The sequence below is a fragment of the Grammomys surdaster genome, unplaced genomic scaffold (assembly GCF_004785775.1).
Source record: "Grammomys surdaster isolate TR1022 unplaced genomic scaffold, NIH_TR_1.0 125612, whole genome shotgun sequence".
In the NCBI taxonomy this organism is placed as follows: Eukaryota; Metazoa; Chordata; class Mammalia; order Rodentia; family Muridae; genus Grammomys; species Grammomys surdaster.
The window spans coordinates 1,344,998-1,362,536 of NW_021620455.1; the positions used below are offsets into that span (position 1 = coordinate 1,344,998).

At 47.8% G+C, this 17,539-nt stretch overlaps 1 protein-coding gene across 1 annotated transcript in view; it reads left to right on the plus strand.

Annotated features, from left to right (window-relative positions):
• Positions 1-17,539, plus strand: part of Inpp5a (inositol polyphosphate-5-phosphatase A) — a 182,249-nt gene that overhangs the window by 138,193 nt on the left and 26,517 nt on the right. Inside the window, exon 9 of the mRNA XM_028787155.1 lies at positions 3,868-3,952. Coding sequence (XP_028642988.1) covers positions 3,868-3,952 — 85 coding nt within the window. The remainder of the gene's footprint in view (positions 1-3,867; positions 3,953-17,539) is intronic.

Here is a 17,539-nt window from a genome sequence, read left to right on the forward strand (position 1 = left end):
GAGAGAGAGAGAGAGAGAGAGAGAGAGAGAGAGAGAGAGAGAGAGAGGTAAGTAAAGGAAAAATGGTACATGTCACATGTCTGTAATTCCTGCACTCTGGAGGCAGAGACAGATGTTCTAGGCCAAGCTAGCTAGGCTTTATGGCAAGACTGCCCCAAACAGAAATCAAACAGCAACAGAAAAGACACTAGTGGACTTCGTTAACCCAAAAGTCTTCGTTGTTTTCAGTGTTGGTTCTCCTGAGGCACATGAGTGGTCTGTGGCGAGTATGTGGAGGACATTGAGTCTGATAGGCTTTTTTTTTTAATTTTTAAAGATTTTTATTTATTTTATGTATATGAGTACACTGTAGCTGTCTTCAGACACACCAGAAGAGGGCATTGGATCCCATTATAGATGGTTGTGAGCCACCATGTGGTTGCTGGGAATGGAACTCAGGGCCTCTGGAAGAGCAGTCAGTACTCAACTGCCTAGCCATCTTTTTAGCTCCTGATGGGCTTTTCTGTCTCTTGGTGATGCAGATTTAGGTCAGATTAGACAATATTAAAAATAGATAAAGGTAGGTTTATTAGGATGCAGCTCTTGAGTGGGTTCACTGATCTCACAGATGGAGATCAGTGAAGCCATGCATCCAAGCTAAAGCAAGGGGGTTTTATAGAGCTTAGGTGAGGAGTGATGACGTGCCAGCTAGGAGCTGGGTTACATGGTCAGAACCTGAGCCCCTGGGCGGGCACTCTTGGGTGGGTTGCTGGAAACTTGGAGACAAGGTGTGATGATATGTCAGCCCGGAATTTTCTCCCATTGGGCAGGAAGTTTTCTCTGTGTGGGTGGTGTTGGGAGAATGAGGGCAGATGCAGTTTCCTAGTTTGTGCAGAGATGAGCTGGAGCCCCAGCATAACAGAATCCATGTTTTCCTGCATATGGGTGGGTCCCAAGTATGAAACTCAGGTCTCCAAGCTTGTACAGCAAGCCCCTTCATCCCAGAGGCGTGTCACCAGCTCTATTCTTGTGCTTTCTCATGGTAGATCTTCTGGATTACAAGATAAAATTATAGCTGTTTAGACATATAAAGTATATATATGTGCAAATGTGATAGTGTTCACTCTTGCAGCTAGCACAGGCTAGAGGTTTGCTCTGCTCGGCTTTGTTTGTCTTTTATGAGAGGAAGCAGGGTGAGGTGTTTATTTATGTCACAGTGCCATGGACACAGCACTGTGGGCAACAGAGCTGCAAGTAACCCCCAGCTCAGCCCCTACCACTGCATTCCCCTCCCCCGTGTTCTTTAGGATTCTCTAGCTCTCACTGTGCTGAACTAGCCTGTGAATATAGAAGTCTGACTATTACCTGGCCTATAGTACATGACCTAAGAAATGGAGCGACCCTGTCATGGAATCTGGCTGCCCACTTGCTTGCCCAACTCTGTCCCCATTGAGGGCCTCTGACCAACTGCTTGGGAGGAGATGCCCAGGCCTATGTTCAAAGAGTCCACTATGTCCTAGCCATGGGGATCCCACAGCTGTTCCTGACCCCAAGCCATCTGTCTCAAGTCTGCCCAACTCTCTCCCCCTATTCCCCAAAAGGAAGACAGACTAGCCACAGTAGAAGGGTAGTCTAGAACTCCAGAAATGAAATTGAGATGTTGGGAACAGGTTGAGCTGTCAACTACCAGTAGCTCTTTATAAAAAGTCATATGAATCAAAGATATATAGGAGTAGATGTTTGTTTTAAAATCTACAGAAAACAGTAGGTATCTCAAAAAAAGCCCTACACTGACCTGTACCATGTGATGTGAGGTAGCCTCGGTAGGAAGTGGGTGGAATACTCAATGACAGACCAATCATCCTTGTAGGAAAGTTAGAACAGGGGCTGTACCTTGCAGACTGTCCCACACAGCACTGGGAAGAACATGAGTGGGACAGAAGGAGCAACAACAGGTCTCAGGAGGGAATCCCACAGTGATGGCCAATCACAGGGCCCACAGGTGTGAAAACAAAGGATCAGAGACCAGTTCCAGGAGAGAAGACTTCTTTCCAGCCTGGGCCCATGGGTGGAGTTCTCCACCCTTCAGAAGCCCTGGCAGCATAGCACTCGCCTTCCTCACAGGCGCCTGCCTTCCTCCCAGCAGCTTCATTCTGCCAATCCAGGATTTGGACACCCTTCATACTCTATAGTGCAAACCACTGAACAGCAAGCCACATGCGTTCACATCACATGTAATGGTAATGGACAAGGGCTTCTTTCACTGCTACTGTCCAGGGTTCCTGGCCTCTAGTACCCCTTTTGCAACTTGAGTTTGGCTCTAGGTACCCCTTTACCCCAAGGTTGCAACCCCTGTTGGTACTCATGCTGAGAGTAACAGAGTAGCAGTAACCAGGCCACAGCAGGACACATTGGGCTTCCTGGTGGCCAGCCACTGGATACCTGAGTCCATGCAATTGAGAAGGTCTGACTGACTGCTGCCTAGCAACCAAGTCTCCCCTCCCCTCCCCCCTTTTCTCCACCTCCCTCTTTTTCCTTCCCTCCTCTTCCTCCCCTTCTTCCTTCTCTCCATTCCTCCTCCTCCTCAGCTTCATGTGTGTGTCATGTATTTGTGTGGTACATGGATGAGTATGAGCACACACATGTGGAGGGCAGAACAAGGTGTAGCGTGGCTTCCTCTGTGAGTCTCTACTTTGAGACACAGTCATTCACTGAACTGGAATTTGGCAGTTCAGGCTCTGCCAGCTGTCCAGGGAGCAAGCTTTGAGAGTCTGTCTGTCTTCACCGTCCTCATCTCACCCTAAGTGCTGGGCTTATAAGCACACACAGCCACAGTGGCTTTTTACGTAGATGCTGGGGAGTCACACTCAGGTCTTCATGCTTATAGAGCAAGCCCCTTTACCCAGAGAGCCCTCTCCTCAGCCCATCAAGTTTATTTTATTTTATTTTATTTTATTTTATTTTATTTTATTTATTTTATTTTATTTTAAACATGAACCTATCCTCTGTTCTACCTTGGACTTTGTCACAGCAGGTAACATGGCTAAGGCTGGGGTGGTCAGTGAATTCTGCAGTAGCTACTAGATATCCTCTGCCTCTAGGCAGAACTCATGCATTTGTTCTACTGGTGTCTGGTCAGTGAATCCTATGCTGTAAGTCGTCCTCATTTCACTTTCAAATCAGAAATCAGGACCACTTGCCCTGCCTCAGAAGCAGGAGAGTTGTTGATTAGCTGCCACCAACTATGGCAGTTGGGAAACCTGAGCTCCTCTGTACGGGAAGCTGTGATGTGCTCCTCTGCCAGATGTTTGTATGTTTGGATATATCAGTGCAGGAAAAAGTCTTCATCAAGTGATTGTGATTGGTAGAGAATCTGTGGAGAAGGTTTTCAGCAAAGCAGCATAGGCTAGCCAGTGTACTGTTACAGGGATCCCCCACTGTGTGACTTGGAGACATCAGGGTGGGATGTAGCCACTGCAGCGCTGAGAGAGCTCGTGATGTATAAGAAGGGCAACTGTGGACAACTGAGGCAGGGTCCTGCTGTTAACGTAGGGCCCGCATGCAGACATAGCATACCTGTTCCCTAGGACAAGCTCTCCACCATTTTCTCCTGCTTCTTCTGAATGCTGATCTCACTGAATGTCCAGTCTTGTTTGTACTGCTGATTTCCACATCCTCCTGGCCAGCCAAGAACGGTTGATGTCTGTTTGGTTTCAGTGTGCTGATGGTAGCCTTTTTACTAGGGTTTAGAATGCAAGAAACAATCATTGTAGTTTCATTGTGGCAGGAAGCATTTGGGAGTGTGGTGGTGTGGCTGGATGGCCCAGGCCCTGTTGACCTGGTCAGCATTACAGTACCAGTGACCACTGTCTCCATTTCTCCTCCCAGAATCATCGACCAGCGATTTGAAAAAGTTTCCTACTTTGTCTTCGGTGATTTCAACTTCCGCCTGGATTCCAAGTCTGTTGTAGAGGTAGGTAAGCATGGGTTTCCTCCTCAGCTTGACCATTGAGTTTCCTTGAGGCAGAGGAAACAGTGGCAGAGATGTGATCTGTTTAGGCCACTTCCGGGTCACCATTCTCATAGATGCTGATGTTTTAAGTAAAACATCTTCATGGAGAAGTATTTGTGCTGTGGTGGGGGTGGGGTGGGGTGGTGTCATGGTGTGGTGTGGTAGTGTCTGTTCAGCCAGTCAGCCATTACTAGCCTTAAGAATAGGCATCCCTGTATGCTGCAGGCTCAGTGTCCCTCATAGAAAATAGCCTGGAGAAACCACTGTGTCCTGCTACTCTGACAGCTGCAGAGCTGGGGATTTTTGGGTTCTGGGCTGGTTCCCACTGGGATTTCCACTGCTGAATCCTTATCAAACACTAGGAAACTGGTTGTTCTACTTCATGTAGTTAATTGAGACTCTCTTAGTTTGGGGAATTCCAAAGCTATTGACTTCTGTGGGAGCTCCAGGCTGGGTGCCAGGGTCCTGGAGTCCCTAGAGTGACTGCAGCTGGCAAATTTTGGCCTCAAGACAAACGATGCAGTCTGAGGTTGGAAGGAACCCATGCAGCTAGGGTATCCTGCCAGGGGAAGCGAGTCCTATGGTATTAGTTTAAGGACCAGATTTCTCTACAGTGAGGTCCATGTCTGCCACCAGGTAAGTGCTGCCATCCAGAGCTCTAAGATAGATAACTGGGTGCCTGGCTCCTTGCAACTATTCTCTCCTGGATCTTGTGTGATTAGGATGTACCACCTTCTCTGATGGAAGCAAAACTAGAGGTGCAGAAAAGGGAGACCTCTCCCACCTTTTACCTTTCATGTCCACTCTGCCTGGGACCTTTAAGGCATGTGGCAACACTAGGTAATCCATGTCAGGGGCCACAGTAAGAACAGCATGAAGTCATGCAGTACCTCAAATTACTGTCTTCTCATTAATAGTCTCCGTTTCAAATATTGTCACACATTAATCTTCCATACTCAGTAGAAAATTATTTTTTAAAGACAGAGTTGAGGAGGTGTCTCCCTTTGGTTGATAGAAATGAGTGATGTGCCATTAAAATCCTTCTGTGTTTAATTAAGCTGAAGGTACCTCATCAGGGCAGGCCCATGGGGTATATTTTGAACAAGAGGTCTCTCTAGATGCCCAGTAGGTTCAGGGGGCTTCCTTGAATATTCATTAGGTACAGTTGTTATCCCTGGATGTTCAGTGGGTAGTGGGAAGGAGAAATCCTGCAGGTTCAGCGAGTAGTGGGAAGGGGGAATCCTAGGTGTTCAGTGGGTAGTGGGAAGGGGGGTGATACTGGATATTCAGTGGCTCCTGGTAGCAGGACATCTTTTTTTTTTTTAATTCCTCACTCATACATTACATTCTGACCACGATTTCCCTTCCCACCCACCCCACCTCTCCTCTTCCCCAGATCTACCCCTCCTCTCTTCCCCCACCCCCAAAAGAAGCAGGTCTCCCAGGGATATCAACCAGACACATCATAACAATAAGATGAGGCACAAATGCTTATATCATGGCTGGACAAGAGAACCCAAGAGGAGGAAAAGGGTCGCAGGGCCAGGCAAAAGAGTCAGGGATAAACCCTGCTTCCATTCTTAGGATTCCTATAAGAACACCAAGCTAGCCAACCATAATATATATGCAGAGGACCTAGCTCAGACCCATGCAGGCTCCGTGATTACCACTTTAGTCTCTTTGAAATAGCAGTGCATCTTAACCCAGCCACGGAGGAAGAAACACCTCCTTCTATAGTACCTATGCAGTTGCACCCTCCTGCTGGCTTGTAGTGTCCATTCTCATTCTGATGCCAGATCCTGAAAAGAATGGTGGTAAGACCTACCTGTGGAAATCTCTCTCACTGTGTCCAAAGCTGCTCAGAGTATACCAGGAGGCAGGGTCTTCACTGAAGGTCCCCATTCCATTCAGGTAGCAACCAGAGGCTGGAAGACTCATTTCCCAGACCCCTACTCTCTTGTTCCTGAGTTCTGAGCTGAGTTGCCAGCTTGCTGGTGGAGGCCAGCAGTTCTGTTGGACACAGTGGGTTTCCCTACCTCTCCAAAGGCCCTACTTAGGTAGACAGGCTAGTATGGAATAAAGGACTCTTAGAAGACCAGCACCAGTGGACCCAGAGCTGCTTGTGGTTGGGGGAAGTTCAGAGAAACTTCTTCACAGTAGACTTTTCCTTTTGGGTCAAATACAGAGAAAGCCAGTCTGGACAGAGTTAGAACAGCTAATGAGCACTTTCCAAATCTGTCCTTCAGAGTGGTTTCTGTGGGAGGCTGTGTAGGTAAGTAAACATGTAGATATTCCATACAGTAGGCCTGCATGTAAACCCAGGAAGGAATTCGCCAGAACCATTAGCTTTTCTGGCTGTCCTATGTCTCCTTATGGTGCCTGGGCAGAGTTGCACAGATTTGGCTATCATCAAAATAAAACATTTTATATTTGGTTATCATCAAAATGAAGCCAGTAAGTGCCCAGGAGGTCATCAGTCTGCCCTGTACCACATAGCTTCCTATCAGCGTCCAGAGCTGTGTTGGCTGCTTTGGTGAGCTGGAGACAGGGAGACTGGGAGGCCAAGTGATAGAGGAGCTGAAATAGGCAACCCTGCATGGTGCGTGGGAGACACCCTGCCTTCCTGCTGCCTCTCCTTTGCTATGGTTAGAGTATGACGGAGACTGGAGAACAGTCTGTGAGGACTTAGAGAAAGTACCAGATCATACCTTGTTGCACAGGCCATGGAGGCCTTTTCTCAAGATTTGGATGCATGGTTTTGTGTTTCAGCGGTGCCAGATACCTCTGTGAGCTGTCAGGGTTCTCAGAACCTATCAATCAGTGTTACCTTTTGGTCTATCAGAGGACTGTTGGCCTATATGGAGATCTGCTGGGTGTTAGATATGTCTAGAGCCCTGACTGAGCTGCACTGGCCTCATGGAGGGCAAGTTTATGTCACCTGCTGGCAGATTGATGTATCTGCAAGGCCACCCAAGTCACCTGCAGTCTTCTGATTTTAAAGAAGGCACTGTTTGGAGAGAAGTTTCCCAGGGAAGGGTACTTCTACTTCTACTTCAGCGGAAGTCTCACTGAAGATGTCTGCTGCTGGCCCCTTTCCTGGACATTGTCCCTACTCATGCCTGAGCAGGTGGTGTTAACTACTGCAGTGACATTGCTGCACCATCCCTTGCAGGAAGCATGGCCTTGAGCATCCAGACAGCTAAGGAGCCAGATTTTTAGTTTCAATTTCCCCAGGCTTTACAGAGTCAAGTGGCTGGGCTAGCCTGTGGCAGGCCTGTGTGAAGTTTTAGCACCTTTGTATTTGAGGAAGTGTCCCCATGGCCTTACTATCCTGTTGCACTTGGATTCAGCTTCTTCACCCAATGAAGAAAACGTCTTTATTCATCATGGAAACCGAGTTCTGGGAGGTCCACAGTGCAAGGTCTCCAGCCAGAGACCCAACTGGTCTTTGCAGTGCTCCACCCATGGCACTGTCCCACTCAAGACAGGGGGCAGCACTGATCTTCTGTGCAGATTCCCACAGAAGGAACAGGCAATGTCTCCAGCAATGAGGAGAGGACCCAACAGTGCAGAGGAATCTCTCCAGCCACAAGTAAGGTGCCCACAGTGTCAGGTCTCTTTGAAGTACCTGCTGTCTTTGTGACAGTCACCTCCAGGTATTAGAAGACACATAGAAGAAGGGCGAAACATGCTGTGCTCACTATGGGCTCTGGGCCTTGCCTGAGGAGAGCCTGTTGCAGCCACGTGTCTGTTGTGGGGTGCTCTCCTTATGTTCACCCTTGGCTGGCGTTTCCCACAAGGATGACTGTTATTGGTGTGAGTGGTCGTTATCAGCTTTGCTGGACTTTTGTGAACAGCACCCTCTCCAGTTTCCTTCTCAAAGCCACTGGGATGGAACAGGATAGCCTAGGTGGCTGTAACACTCCCAAGGAAGCCTCCTCCTCAGGGAGTCTCCCACAGCAGGGCATCGAGGTCATTGGCACTGGCTCTTCCCTCAATCACTGACCTTAGTGAACATCTCTTCCCACTTTAGAAGCCTGGAGCTTCTTCTCCCTACTATTAATCTGGCACTTGCAGAGGACTGGGAGGACAATCAGTAATTCTTACACAGTTTATTTGCTCAATAAATAAATGAATATAGTTAGATCTGCATATTAATTCCTGGAGGGGGTTTGAAGCTCTTTAAAACTTATGGATAGCAGATTTTCATTCAGCCAATAAAGCATACTATTGCATTTTGAATATACTTTATTATATATAAGTAAGCAAATAGTAAATAATGTGGAAAACTTTTTTTAGTGAAGGTTTTTAAGCTCATTTAGTGAAACAAAGCCCATTTTGCTCTGGGATTAAAGACCATGTATCCTTATTACCAGCCCAGTATGAAAATTCTGTGGCATGTGGTCCCGCTACCTGCCTTGATAGCCCTGTCCCATCACACTTCCCAGGCCAACTGTTCTGTCTACTGTCTTGCTCTACTACATGAACTCTTCTGCCTCCTCCCCACCTAGGACCACCTAAGGAACCATAGGAATCGTGCAGCCCAGCCAAACCATGCTCACTGGAGAACGGTCTATGGTAGCTTTTGTGAGCCTTTGACTAAAACCCTAGACCATAGACAGGCCACTCGGAGTGCTGGTCCTTTCCTCTTCTCACTTCTTGATGGAAAGGCCTCAGATGCCTCAATATACGTGCCTGCAGAGCAGCCATGGCCCAATCCTTTTACAAATTTCTGTACCCTTGTTTTTGCCAGGTCACCTCCAAGTGATTTTCATATTTCTGAAAGACAGAGTAAAAAATGGGAAGAATAACAAATCAGAATAGTCACAGACAGACTCAGCCATAGGAGAAAGATGTGCTGCTCAGAACACAGGATGCCCCATAGAAAGGTGTCCTCTGGGAAAGCTGTCCCAGGCCTGTGGGTAGCTGGTGCCTGAGATACCCAACACACTGGTATGTCATCCACTGGTGGCTTCCCTCCTGAAGTGAAAGTGGAGGTTGATTTTCAGTGTCTGGCATAGCCTAGACTCTGCTTTGTTTTCTTAGGCCTCTGGGTCCCCACCCAGAACAGGGCCCCTCGGTGCTCCTGTCATCCTGGATAGGCAAGGAGATCCCAGTGTTTCAGGGAATATAGCCCATTTGATAGCCCTGCCCCTTGGGGTCTCACGCCATCACACTGGCTGGCAAGATTCATCAGAGGTTAATTAAATCCATCTCCAAAACAATGAAAGGCCAATGAGCTAAGCCCAATCTCAGTAAATTAAATGCATTAAATACAGCCATTGTTCATCCTGCAGGGAGGGTGGGCTCAGGCTCTAGGGTGCCTCCAGGAAAAGACCAGCCTCTAGGCTCTGGAAGCTCTTGGAGTACAGTAGAGACCTGCTTGTCACTTGCAGTGAGGGAGGAGCGTGGGGATGGGATGGGAGGGAGGCCTGTGAAAGGGGCTCTGTGTGCAGGCAGTGCCCCAGGAAGAGCAGCTTCTTATGTTTCAGATGCAAATTAATGCAAACATGCTTGCAGAGCAGAACTGAAAAGATACTGTGATCAAATTTGGCACCGCTTAAGCCATAATTAAAACATACACAAATTAAACACGATTATCCTGCCGTGTAACAGGACCACGAGTCATTACTCTAATTAATAATGCAGCCTCCAGCACAGTCCTGCTGCTGGGATTGCTTGGAGGGTATGTTTTATGCCTTGCACAGTGGCAACTGGCAGCTGGGTTGTTCAGCTGGCCATGGTGACGCAAAGTGCCAGCGGTGCCAGCCGCGCCTGTCTCTGCATGGTCTGGGCTCACCACACCTGCTGTCCATCATCTCCCCATCAGTGGTGATGATAGATGCATTTTTGGAAGCTGGTTGTCTTTTTCAAAATCCTGTTACCAGTTGCTTACAACTACGTGCTTAGGTGCCAGCTATGCCTGTTTTAGAGCAGGGCCCAGCGAAGGTACCACTGTCTCAGCAGATGCCTTCCAGAAGAACTCCTGGGACACAGTGCAGAGTGGCACTGAGGTAGCCGCAGTGTTGGCTGTGCCAGATATGAAGAGCACTTCAAAGTTTCCCCAGTCTCACGCCCACAGTGTGACGAAGACCATTGCAACAGCAAGCTAACCCAGCCTGCCCAATAGCCAGGCACTACTGGTATCCAGGAGCTCTTATAATGTCAGCCAGGGAGGTAATGTCACACCTGATTATTACTTTTGATGACTCTACAGGACCCTGTCTGAGAGTCCCAGACACTCTTGCTCTTGCCAGTGGGCTGTTTTGTGTGGGGTTCAGATGAAATGCTGACTACCTATGGGCCTTGGGTCTTTGTTAGAACACTCTGTGTGGCCCCATGTGCACAGCCCACAAGTTGTGTGGACATGTTCTAGACCATAGGAAAAGGGAAGGGCCTTGGGCCCGAGTGTCCACCAGCATATCCCCAGGGGCTCAGTGCATAGGAGTGGCTGTAGCAACCATGTCCACTGTGTGTGTGTAGCTATGTGAATTAAGTCCTTTTCCTTGGCAGTTTCAGTGGTTGGTCTTGGTCTTACCCTTGCAAGCCTTGGCAGCCCTTTGTGATATTGAGCTTTGCCTGTGTTATAGAGAGTGATCAGTGGTCATTAAAGCTTGGGCTTCATGTCAAGTGGGCACTTCTGTGTTAGAACCCAGCAGAGTTTCCACAGGATCTTCAGGACCTACTTCACCTGGTTAGCAGGTCTTAGAATTTATCCTAAGTCAAGAGGACAGGCAGATCTGTACCATGGCCCTCACCAGGTCCTGTAACACTTTGTATTACTACTAACTCAAGTTAGTTCCCTGCAGTGAATCATAGTGGCGGCCTTTCTTCCTCTCTAGCCAGGGCTCCCTCAAGCCCAAGTGGACATTTTATTCCTCCTTTGCCTGCAGTAGACCAAGCATTCAGGAAGCCTTGGGCCTCAAAGAGGGTACACACAAAGTACCACCCAACATGAAGGCTTTAAAAAAATAATGGCAGCCACAGAACTCCTAATGAACATCATTAGATAGATGTCTAATGACTTCAGAAGGAGACCTTGGGTCAGACCACTTCTGAATAAGGTTGGCAACATCAGCTGTATTGCAGTAAATTATAACAAGAGTTTAGATTTTATATTCAGAATATTTACTTCTATGAAGATCAATTTGTATACGTTAGCCAGTGATTCTACTGTTTTACTATCCAAGACTCTGTTAGAGTAGCTATATCTTTGGACTCCCTGATCAAGAAATTGGCTGCATACTCATGGCCTGCTCCAGCTTGAAAAGCCTGTGGGGACTCTGTGTTCTGCTTTCTCTTTATCCTTCACAGCCCTGTGGGCCTGGGACCATCTGGAAGGAGCCCTGCTGCAGGTCTAGTCCCAGTCAAGACAGAGCATGACCCATAGGGATAACACAATCTTGTGAGGCACCTCTGGGCTGTGGGTGCTCACACAAATTGTGTGAGCCTCAGCTTGTGCCTATACCCCTATAAAAGTAGGTCCTGTCCTACCTGGATGGGGTGAACAAGTCACTCAGGCTTCTTAGTGCCACTAATAACCTGGACACTAAGCATCAGCTGTTGCAAGGCAAGCCGTTTTGAGAGAAGAGATGACAGAGTGTTTATGATACTGTGTTTTGGCGAGCAGTGCTGTTGTCCAGCAAGGAGAAGGACAGCGGATGGGCTTCTATGGGTACTGATAGACAGCTCCCCAAACAGCATCCATTGCCGATGCACTTCTGTGCAGTGAACTTTGCATAGCGGGCCTTTTGCCCAGACCTGTGACCTACAGTAGGCCTCCTGTATCAGGTAGAACCCCATTCTAAAAAGCTCAGGAAATCTTATACAATCCTGTCCCTGGTTTTGCTGAGTCAGTCTGAACTGCTGGCCTCACTGAGGGTGACTGATCAGCCGCCCAAAGTCCTATAGCCACCAATCCACTCCCTGTTCTAAGAGAGGCTGTCTACTGCTTTGCCTCCCTACTCGGTAGAACACACTGAGTATTTGAGAGCTGTGGGACACTCGGGTGTGGGGTCAGTGAGGGTGCTTTATCTGCTGTGCTTCACTAGGCACCCAAGAGCCTATAGATGTGGCCTTGTGGGTCTGAGCTGCCACAGCTCCAGCAGTGGCTGCAATGCTGGTGTGCAGATCTGGCCACAAACAGCTTCCCTATGGGACAAGACACCCATTGACTCCTACCTCAACTTCAAGGGAAATGGGGATGTGGCAGGGTTGACATTGAGAAGGGGTGTGTGTGTGTGTGTGTGTGTGTGTGTGTGTGTGTGTGTGTCCATCCAAGATATCAAAGGTTGGCAGAGTGAATTCAGTGCCATTTAGTCACAAGTATACATCAGACACAATTAGACCTGATGCAGTTTTATCCTTGCCAGCTCTGTGGTGGCGTTTGCCTCTCTAAGGATGGCAGTGTCTTTTCCATGTGATGTCCTATGGATTAACACCCTGTTCACAGCCACAGTGAGCATAGAGAAGCAGTCAGGATGAGCATCTCTTATGTGTGTGCTGACTTCCGATCGGGGTGCAGTTTATGTCAGAGAATTTGTCAGGATAGTATCTTCATGTGATAAATGTAAGTTTTAAAATCACCTGTTTCCATCTTAGAGCTGTCAGTTGAGTTACTTGCCAATACCCTTATTTTCTGCTCTATGATAAGATTTGAAACAATGCCCATAGACACCAGCTGTCAAGGAATGGTTAGACAATGTTTGTGCTTTTAAATTCAGGTGGCTAGCCCAGGACTGTGGCAGACTATGAGGACTATGACAAGTTAACACTTAAATCCTTGGTGCCTGTTTCACAGTGGCCTGCATCTAAACCTAGAGCTTCATCCACTGTTTTACTGGTGAGACAAGGGTGTTCTGGATCTGAGATGCCTGACTCACGGGCTTACAGTGTCTAAGCACCCTGTATCGGCAGCAGCAGTGGGGGACCTTTTTGGTTAATATTACCAAGGAAATATTCCAAAGAAAAACATTATGTTAATTTAAGAGCATATTATGTAGTAGAATCCAAATTATATTATATTGGATTTATATTTATAAATATAAATATATTAATATTCAGTATTTACATTTATATATATAAATATATAAATTTATATTAATGTTCAGTATTCTAAGAGAACTATCTTTAACCTACATAACGGCTGTTCTCTGGGTCAATTCTGCATTTCAGAAAAATCAGAGTGTGAGCTTAGTGGGAAGGATTGTCCTTTGATTTGTTTCAAGGGACATTGCTTAGGAGTCAGGCTGGCTTGGTGGGAGTCAGGCTGCTGTCAGCCCCTTTCTGTCCTGCCATCATCTCTGCTATGTGAAGCTGTGTGAAAGTTGCTTGTGAGCTTTACTTCTGTCTATTTTCCTGACTGGAATTGAACTAAAATCCTGAGATGGGAAGAAGGTTGAACCAGGACGGATAGCCTCTGCACTGTGTGTGACCACCATTCCTGTGAGGAGCATGCCATAGGCTCACATGCTCACGTCAAGGTCCTGGCTACACCTACATACAAGGGGCTGGGCCTCTTTGGCACAAGCAGGTTCTTGCCACATGCCAGCTACTCTCTAGCTGGCTGCCTAGAGTGGTCCAGGCTCATCATATGGGCTTCAATTCTTTAAACCAGAAAGAAGTTCTCTTGTTCAGAGTACTTCCAAGCCCATCATACCTACAAGTCACCCACAGTGAAAGCAGAGCCTTCATTGTTAGTGACCTGTGCCCTGCTGGCTGTGCCTTCTGACCCTGTGGACCTCCTGTGCAGAGGCTGTGTGGTCAGAGAGGTTGACAGTCACCTGCAGAGCAGGCAGAGGCTAGGAAGGCAAGTGATCTCAGCACAGCTCAGATTTCATGGGGAAGCTTATTCCCATGTCAGTTTCACTGAGCACCTGCATGTGCCCACCTGTGCGTGCCCCACAGCCAACAGTGGTACTGACTGATTAGAGTTCAGATGAGATGGGGCAGAGATGCCATATTTGTAACTGAATATGGATGCTGAAGTGGGTCTTGTGAGTAACAGCATGTGTGGACAGAGTCAGGGAAGCCTCACCCAACATAAGCTGTTCTGTGTCCCTGTTGTCCAGCCCTGCTCTATGCCAGCACCATGGGACAGGATCACTTTGCCCAGGAGCACAAACTTTCCTCAGAGTTGCTGCCACATTCGTAGCACAGTGGGAGACAGCACAGCTGGTCCAGTTTCACTTCCTGCCCTGCCCCACCTTGATCTGAAATGCTGCCTCTCAGCAGCTAAATGTGATTTCATTGTTGCCTGGAACCCAGAGTTTCTACATGGTTTCCCTGTCGTTAGTCACCACTGTTGTTAGAAGTCTCAGAGATTGTGGGTCAAATGTCAGTAAACTGTAGCGCTATGAAGCAAAATTCATCTAGGAAATAGAGAACAGACTGGTGTGAGACACACAGTTCACACGGATGTGAGGCCCAGTACGGCTCATCACTAAAACTTGAATGTTGGTGTGGTCCTGACAGGATCCAATGACATGCTGCTGGGACAGGCCTTCCTCCTCACTGCTGAAGACACTGCTTTAGGGCTCATTTCTTTTTAAAGCACTGGCTTTCAGACATTCCTAGGAACATCTGTGTGTGGCTGAAATTTGGCCAACCACAGCCACAACCACCCTTCACCCCTTTGTCCCCAGGCTTTTGTTCCTGATTTCACGCTATCAGAGGGTCTGCATGTTTTCTTGCATGAAGTTGTCAGAGGAATAAAGGCTCAGGAACAGGGTCATGTTTAGAGGATGGGCATGAAAAATTGGTAAGATGTATCTCTAAGCCCACCCACTAGCTGTTGCCTGCAGTAAGCAAAAACAGGCCCATGTGAAGAGCACGCACCCACACTCTTCCTGAGTGGGTCCATCCTGAGCTCCATGTCTTCCTCCCAGCAACCCCACTTTCCTTCTTTCCATCACCATTCATAGGCACATGCAAAGCCTATGAGTGCTAGGCAGTCTATGTGCCTACGAGTCAAGTACCATTTCAAGAGCAGGAGGCCATTAGCTGCTTTGTGCATGCAGACATGCTTCTAGTTACAACACAGAACCAGTCATCCTACTGTCTGATACCGTCCATGGAGAAGCCTCTGGAATTTGGTATGACCATCCCAGTGTACTTTGGATGAGGATTGCAGGAAGCTAGCCTGAGGTTGCCAACAGATGGTTGTCCCCACCACCGTGGGAACCAGAACTACCCGGTTTTTAGTGGCACAGACTGTGATTGTGCCATAGGAGATAAAACAGAAGTGCCAAGCAAGACTCTACTAAGGAGAAGCTGTTGGTCTTGGTCACCTCTAGATGGGTTCCACAAAGGTGGAGTTGCGCTGTCCTGCCTGCGCTGCTCCATCCAAGCTATTGAGGCCAGGTCCTGAATCCCAAGCAGGCTGCGGATGCTGCCTCAGGAACGTATCCACAGGGTCCTGTGAAGTAAGAGGCCAGGGCACATCACAGCTTCAAGGAGTAGGCTTGCTTTGACATCTCAGTTTTTAGTTGTTTTTCCTCTGAGGAGTTGTTTGTTACTTGGGTGGCCCTCAAATCTAAGAACCAGCCTGGCTAGTTCTGAGTGGTATCTTTGCACCCTTGGCTTGGCAGCTTTACTGGTTTGGCAAAGGAGCTAATATCTGCAGCAAGAAAGTCTGGAATCTTTGGTTCTGCTTGCTCATGAAGTATGCATAGAAGCACCTGGTCTCTGGGTGCTACAAATGGGGTTGCAGGCATGGTTCCCTTCAGGTTCTACTTGGGGTGGGGGGTGCCTAATCCTCTCAGGGTGATTTAACTCCAATCCTGCCCTGGAATGACTCTTGCTGCCCATGATGTTTGGGGGTTGGGGCACTGCTTTGTGATTAACTCTTGACCCCCTACCCCACAAGCCCCCTTGAAGGGGGAAAAAAAAAAGCAAGGCCAGGAGGCTCTGGGTTTTTAAACAGCCAGAGGACATCTGGCCTCTGGTTTTCATCTGCTGACTAAAGTCAGGATTAAACCTTGCCCCCATAGCTTTGTGCAGCTACTCGTGAGTGACAGGCTACCTTAGACAATGGAGGCGTCAACCCCTCCCAGAGCACAGTCCTGTGCTGGACAATGGAGTGTGTGGTGGCTTTGCAAGGTCCAGAGCTGTCCACCAATCTGTCCACGTCTCCCCTGGGACAGATTCTGAGAGATGTTGTGCCCTGGCAAGCAAACCCAAGTGACAAGCTCATGCTGGCTGTGCTCCCCCTCCCACATATTCAGGGCGGCTGCAGGTATCGATGCTGACCAGCCTGTAGTTGGTTGGCTTAAGCCCTAGCTGAGGACTTGGAACTCTATCCCCTCAAAGAGTTCTTCCCCTGCCCAGGCAGAATCAGTCCTGGGATGTCTCATCCCTCTGCAGAGACGCCAGGGAACCACCAAGGGATAGGCACCCATCCTGAGAAGTTTATGCATCTAGCCACCAGCAGATATCCTGGTTTGAGTAACAAGCAAACATCATACAGCCGCTGTGGGCTGTGGTGGTGCACACTTTAAATCTCACCACTCTAGAGGCAGAGGCAGGTGGATCTCTGTAAGTTTGAAGCCAGCCTGGTCTACAGAGTGAGTTCCAGGACAGCCAGGACTATGTAGAGAGACCCTGTCTGAAAACACACACACACACACACACACACACACACACACACACACACACACACCTTTAATGGTTAGTATGCACAGAACCTGCACAGTTTCAAGCCAGACAGGGTCCCAGCACTGAGATGGAAAAGTAGACCAGAGCTCCTCTCTTAACCAAGAAGCTATCTCCAATTGACAACTGTTTGCAAAGGAAAAATTAGTTCTCTCTGGTGGAGTCTCACTGAGTATATAAACCACACTTCAGGGCAGGCCCTATGCCCAGCACTGGATGGCCAACACAAAATAAACTTTTGTGTTTTTGTAGATTTTTTTTTTGGTCTCAAATTGTTTTGCTTGATTATTTGTCTTATTGGTCTTTTGTTTGTATATTACAGCTTCTAATTTTGTATTTTTATGGGTTTGGTTTTGTGGGTGTGTTTGTGTTTCTTATTCTTTTTGTTTCTTTCTTTTCTTTTTTTTCTTTTTGTTTTTGTTTTTTGAGACAGGGTTTCTCTGTATAGCCCTGGCTGTCCTGGAACTCACTCTGTAGACCAGGCTGTCCTCGAACTCAGAAATCCGCCTGCCTCTGCCTCCCAAGTTTGCTCTTTAACTTTTCCTGTTTGTTTTCTAAAGAGAGAGAAAAAGAAAGTGTAGAATTGAGTGGAGGATCAGAGAGGGAAAAGGGAAGGGAAAACCATGGTCAGAATATATTATGTGAATTTTCAATAAAAATATAATAAAGCTATCCCTAGGTAAGACTCTGATGTCAGAGCACATCACTGTATAGAAGTTGGTGTTCCTGGACCCACTGGTTCTGGAGCCTTTAACCAGGACAACAGATCCTGCTCTACCACTCTTCTCTGGATGCTTCCTCTACAGCGTTAGTTATCACTTCCAGTGCCAGGTGGATACGGAACTCCTGTAGACATCACAGCTCCCAGAGCTGGCTCCTCACCATGGGGAAACCTTT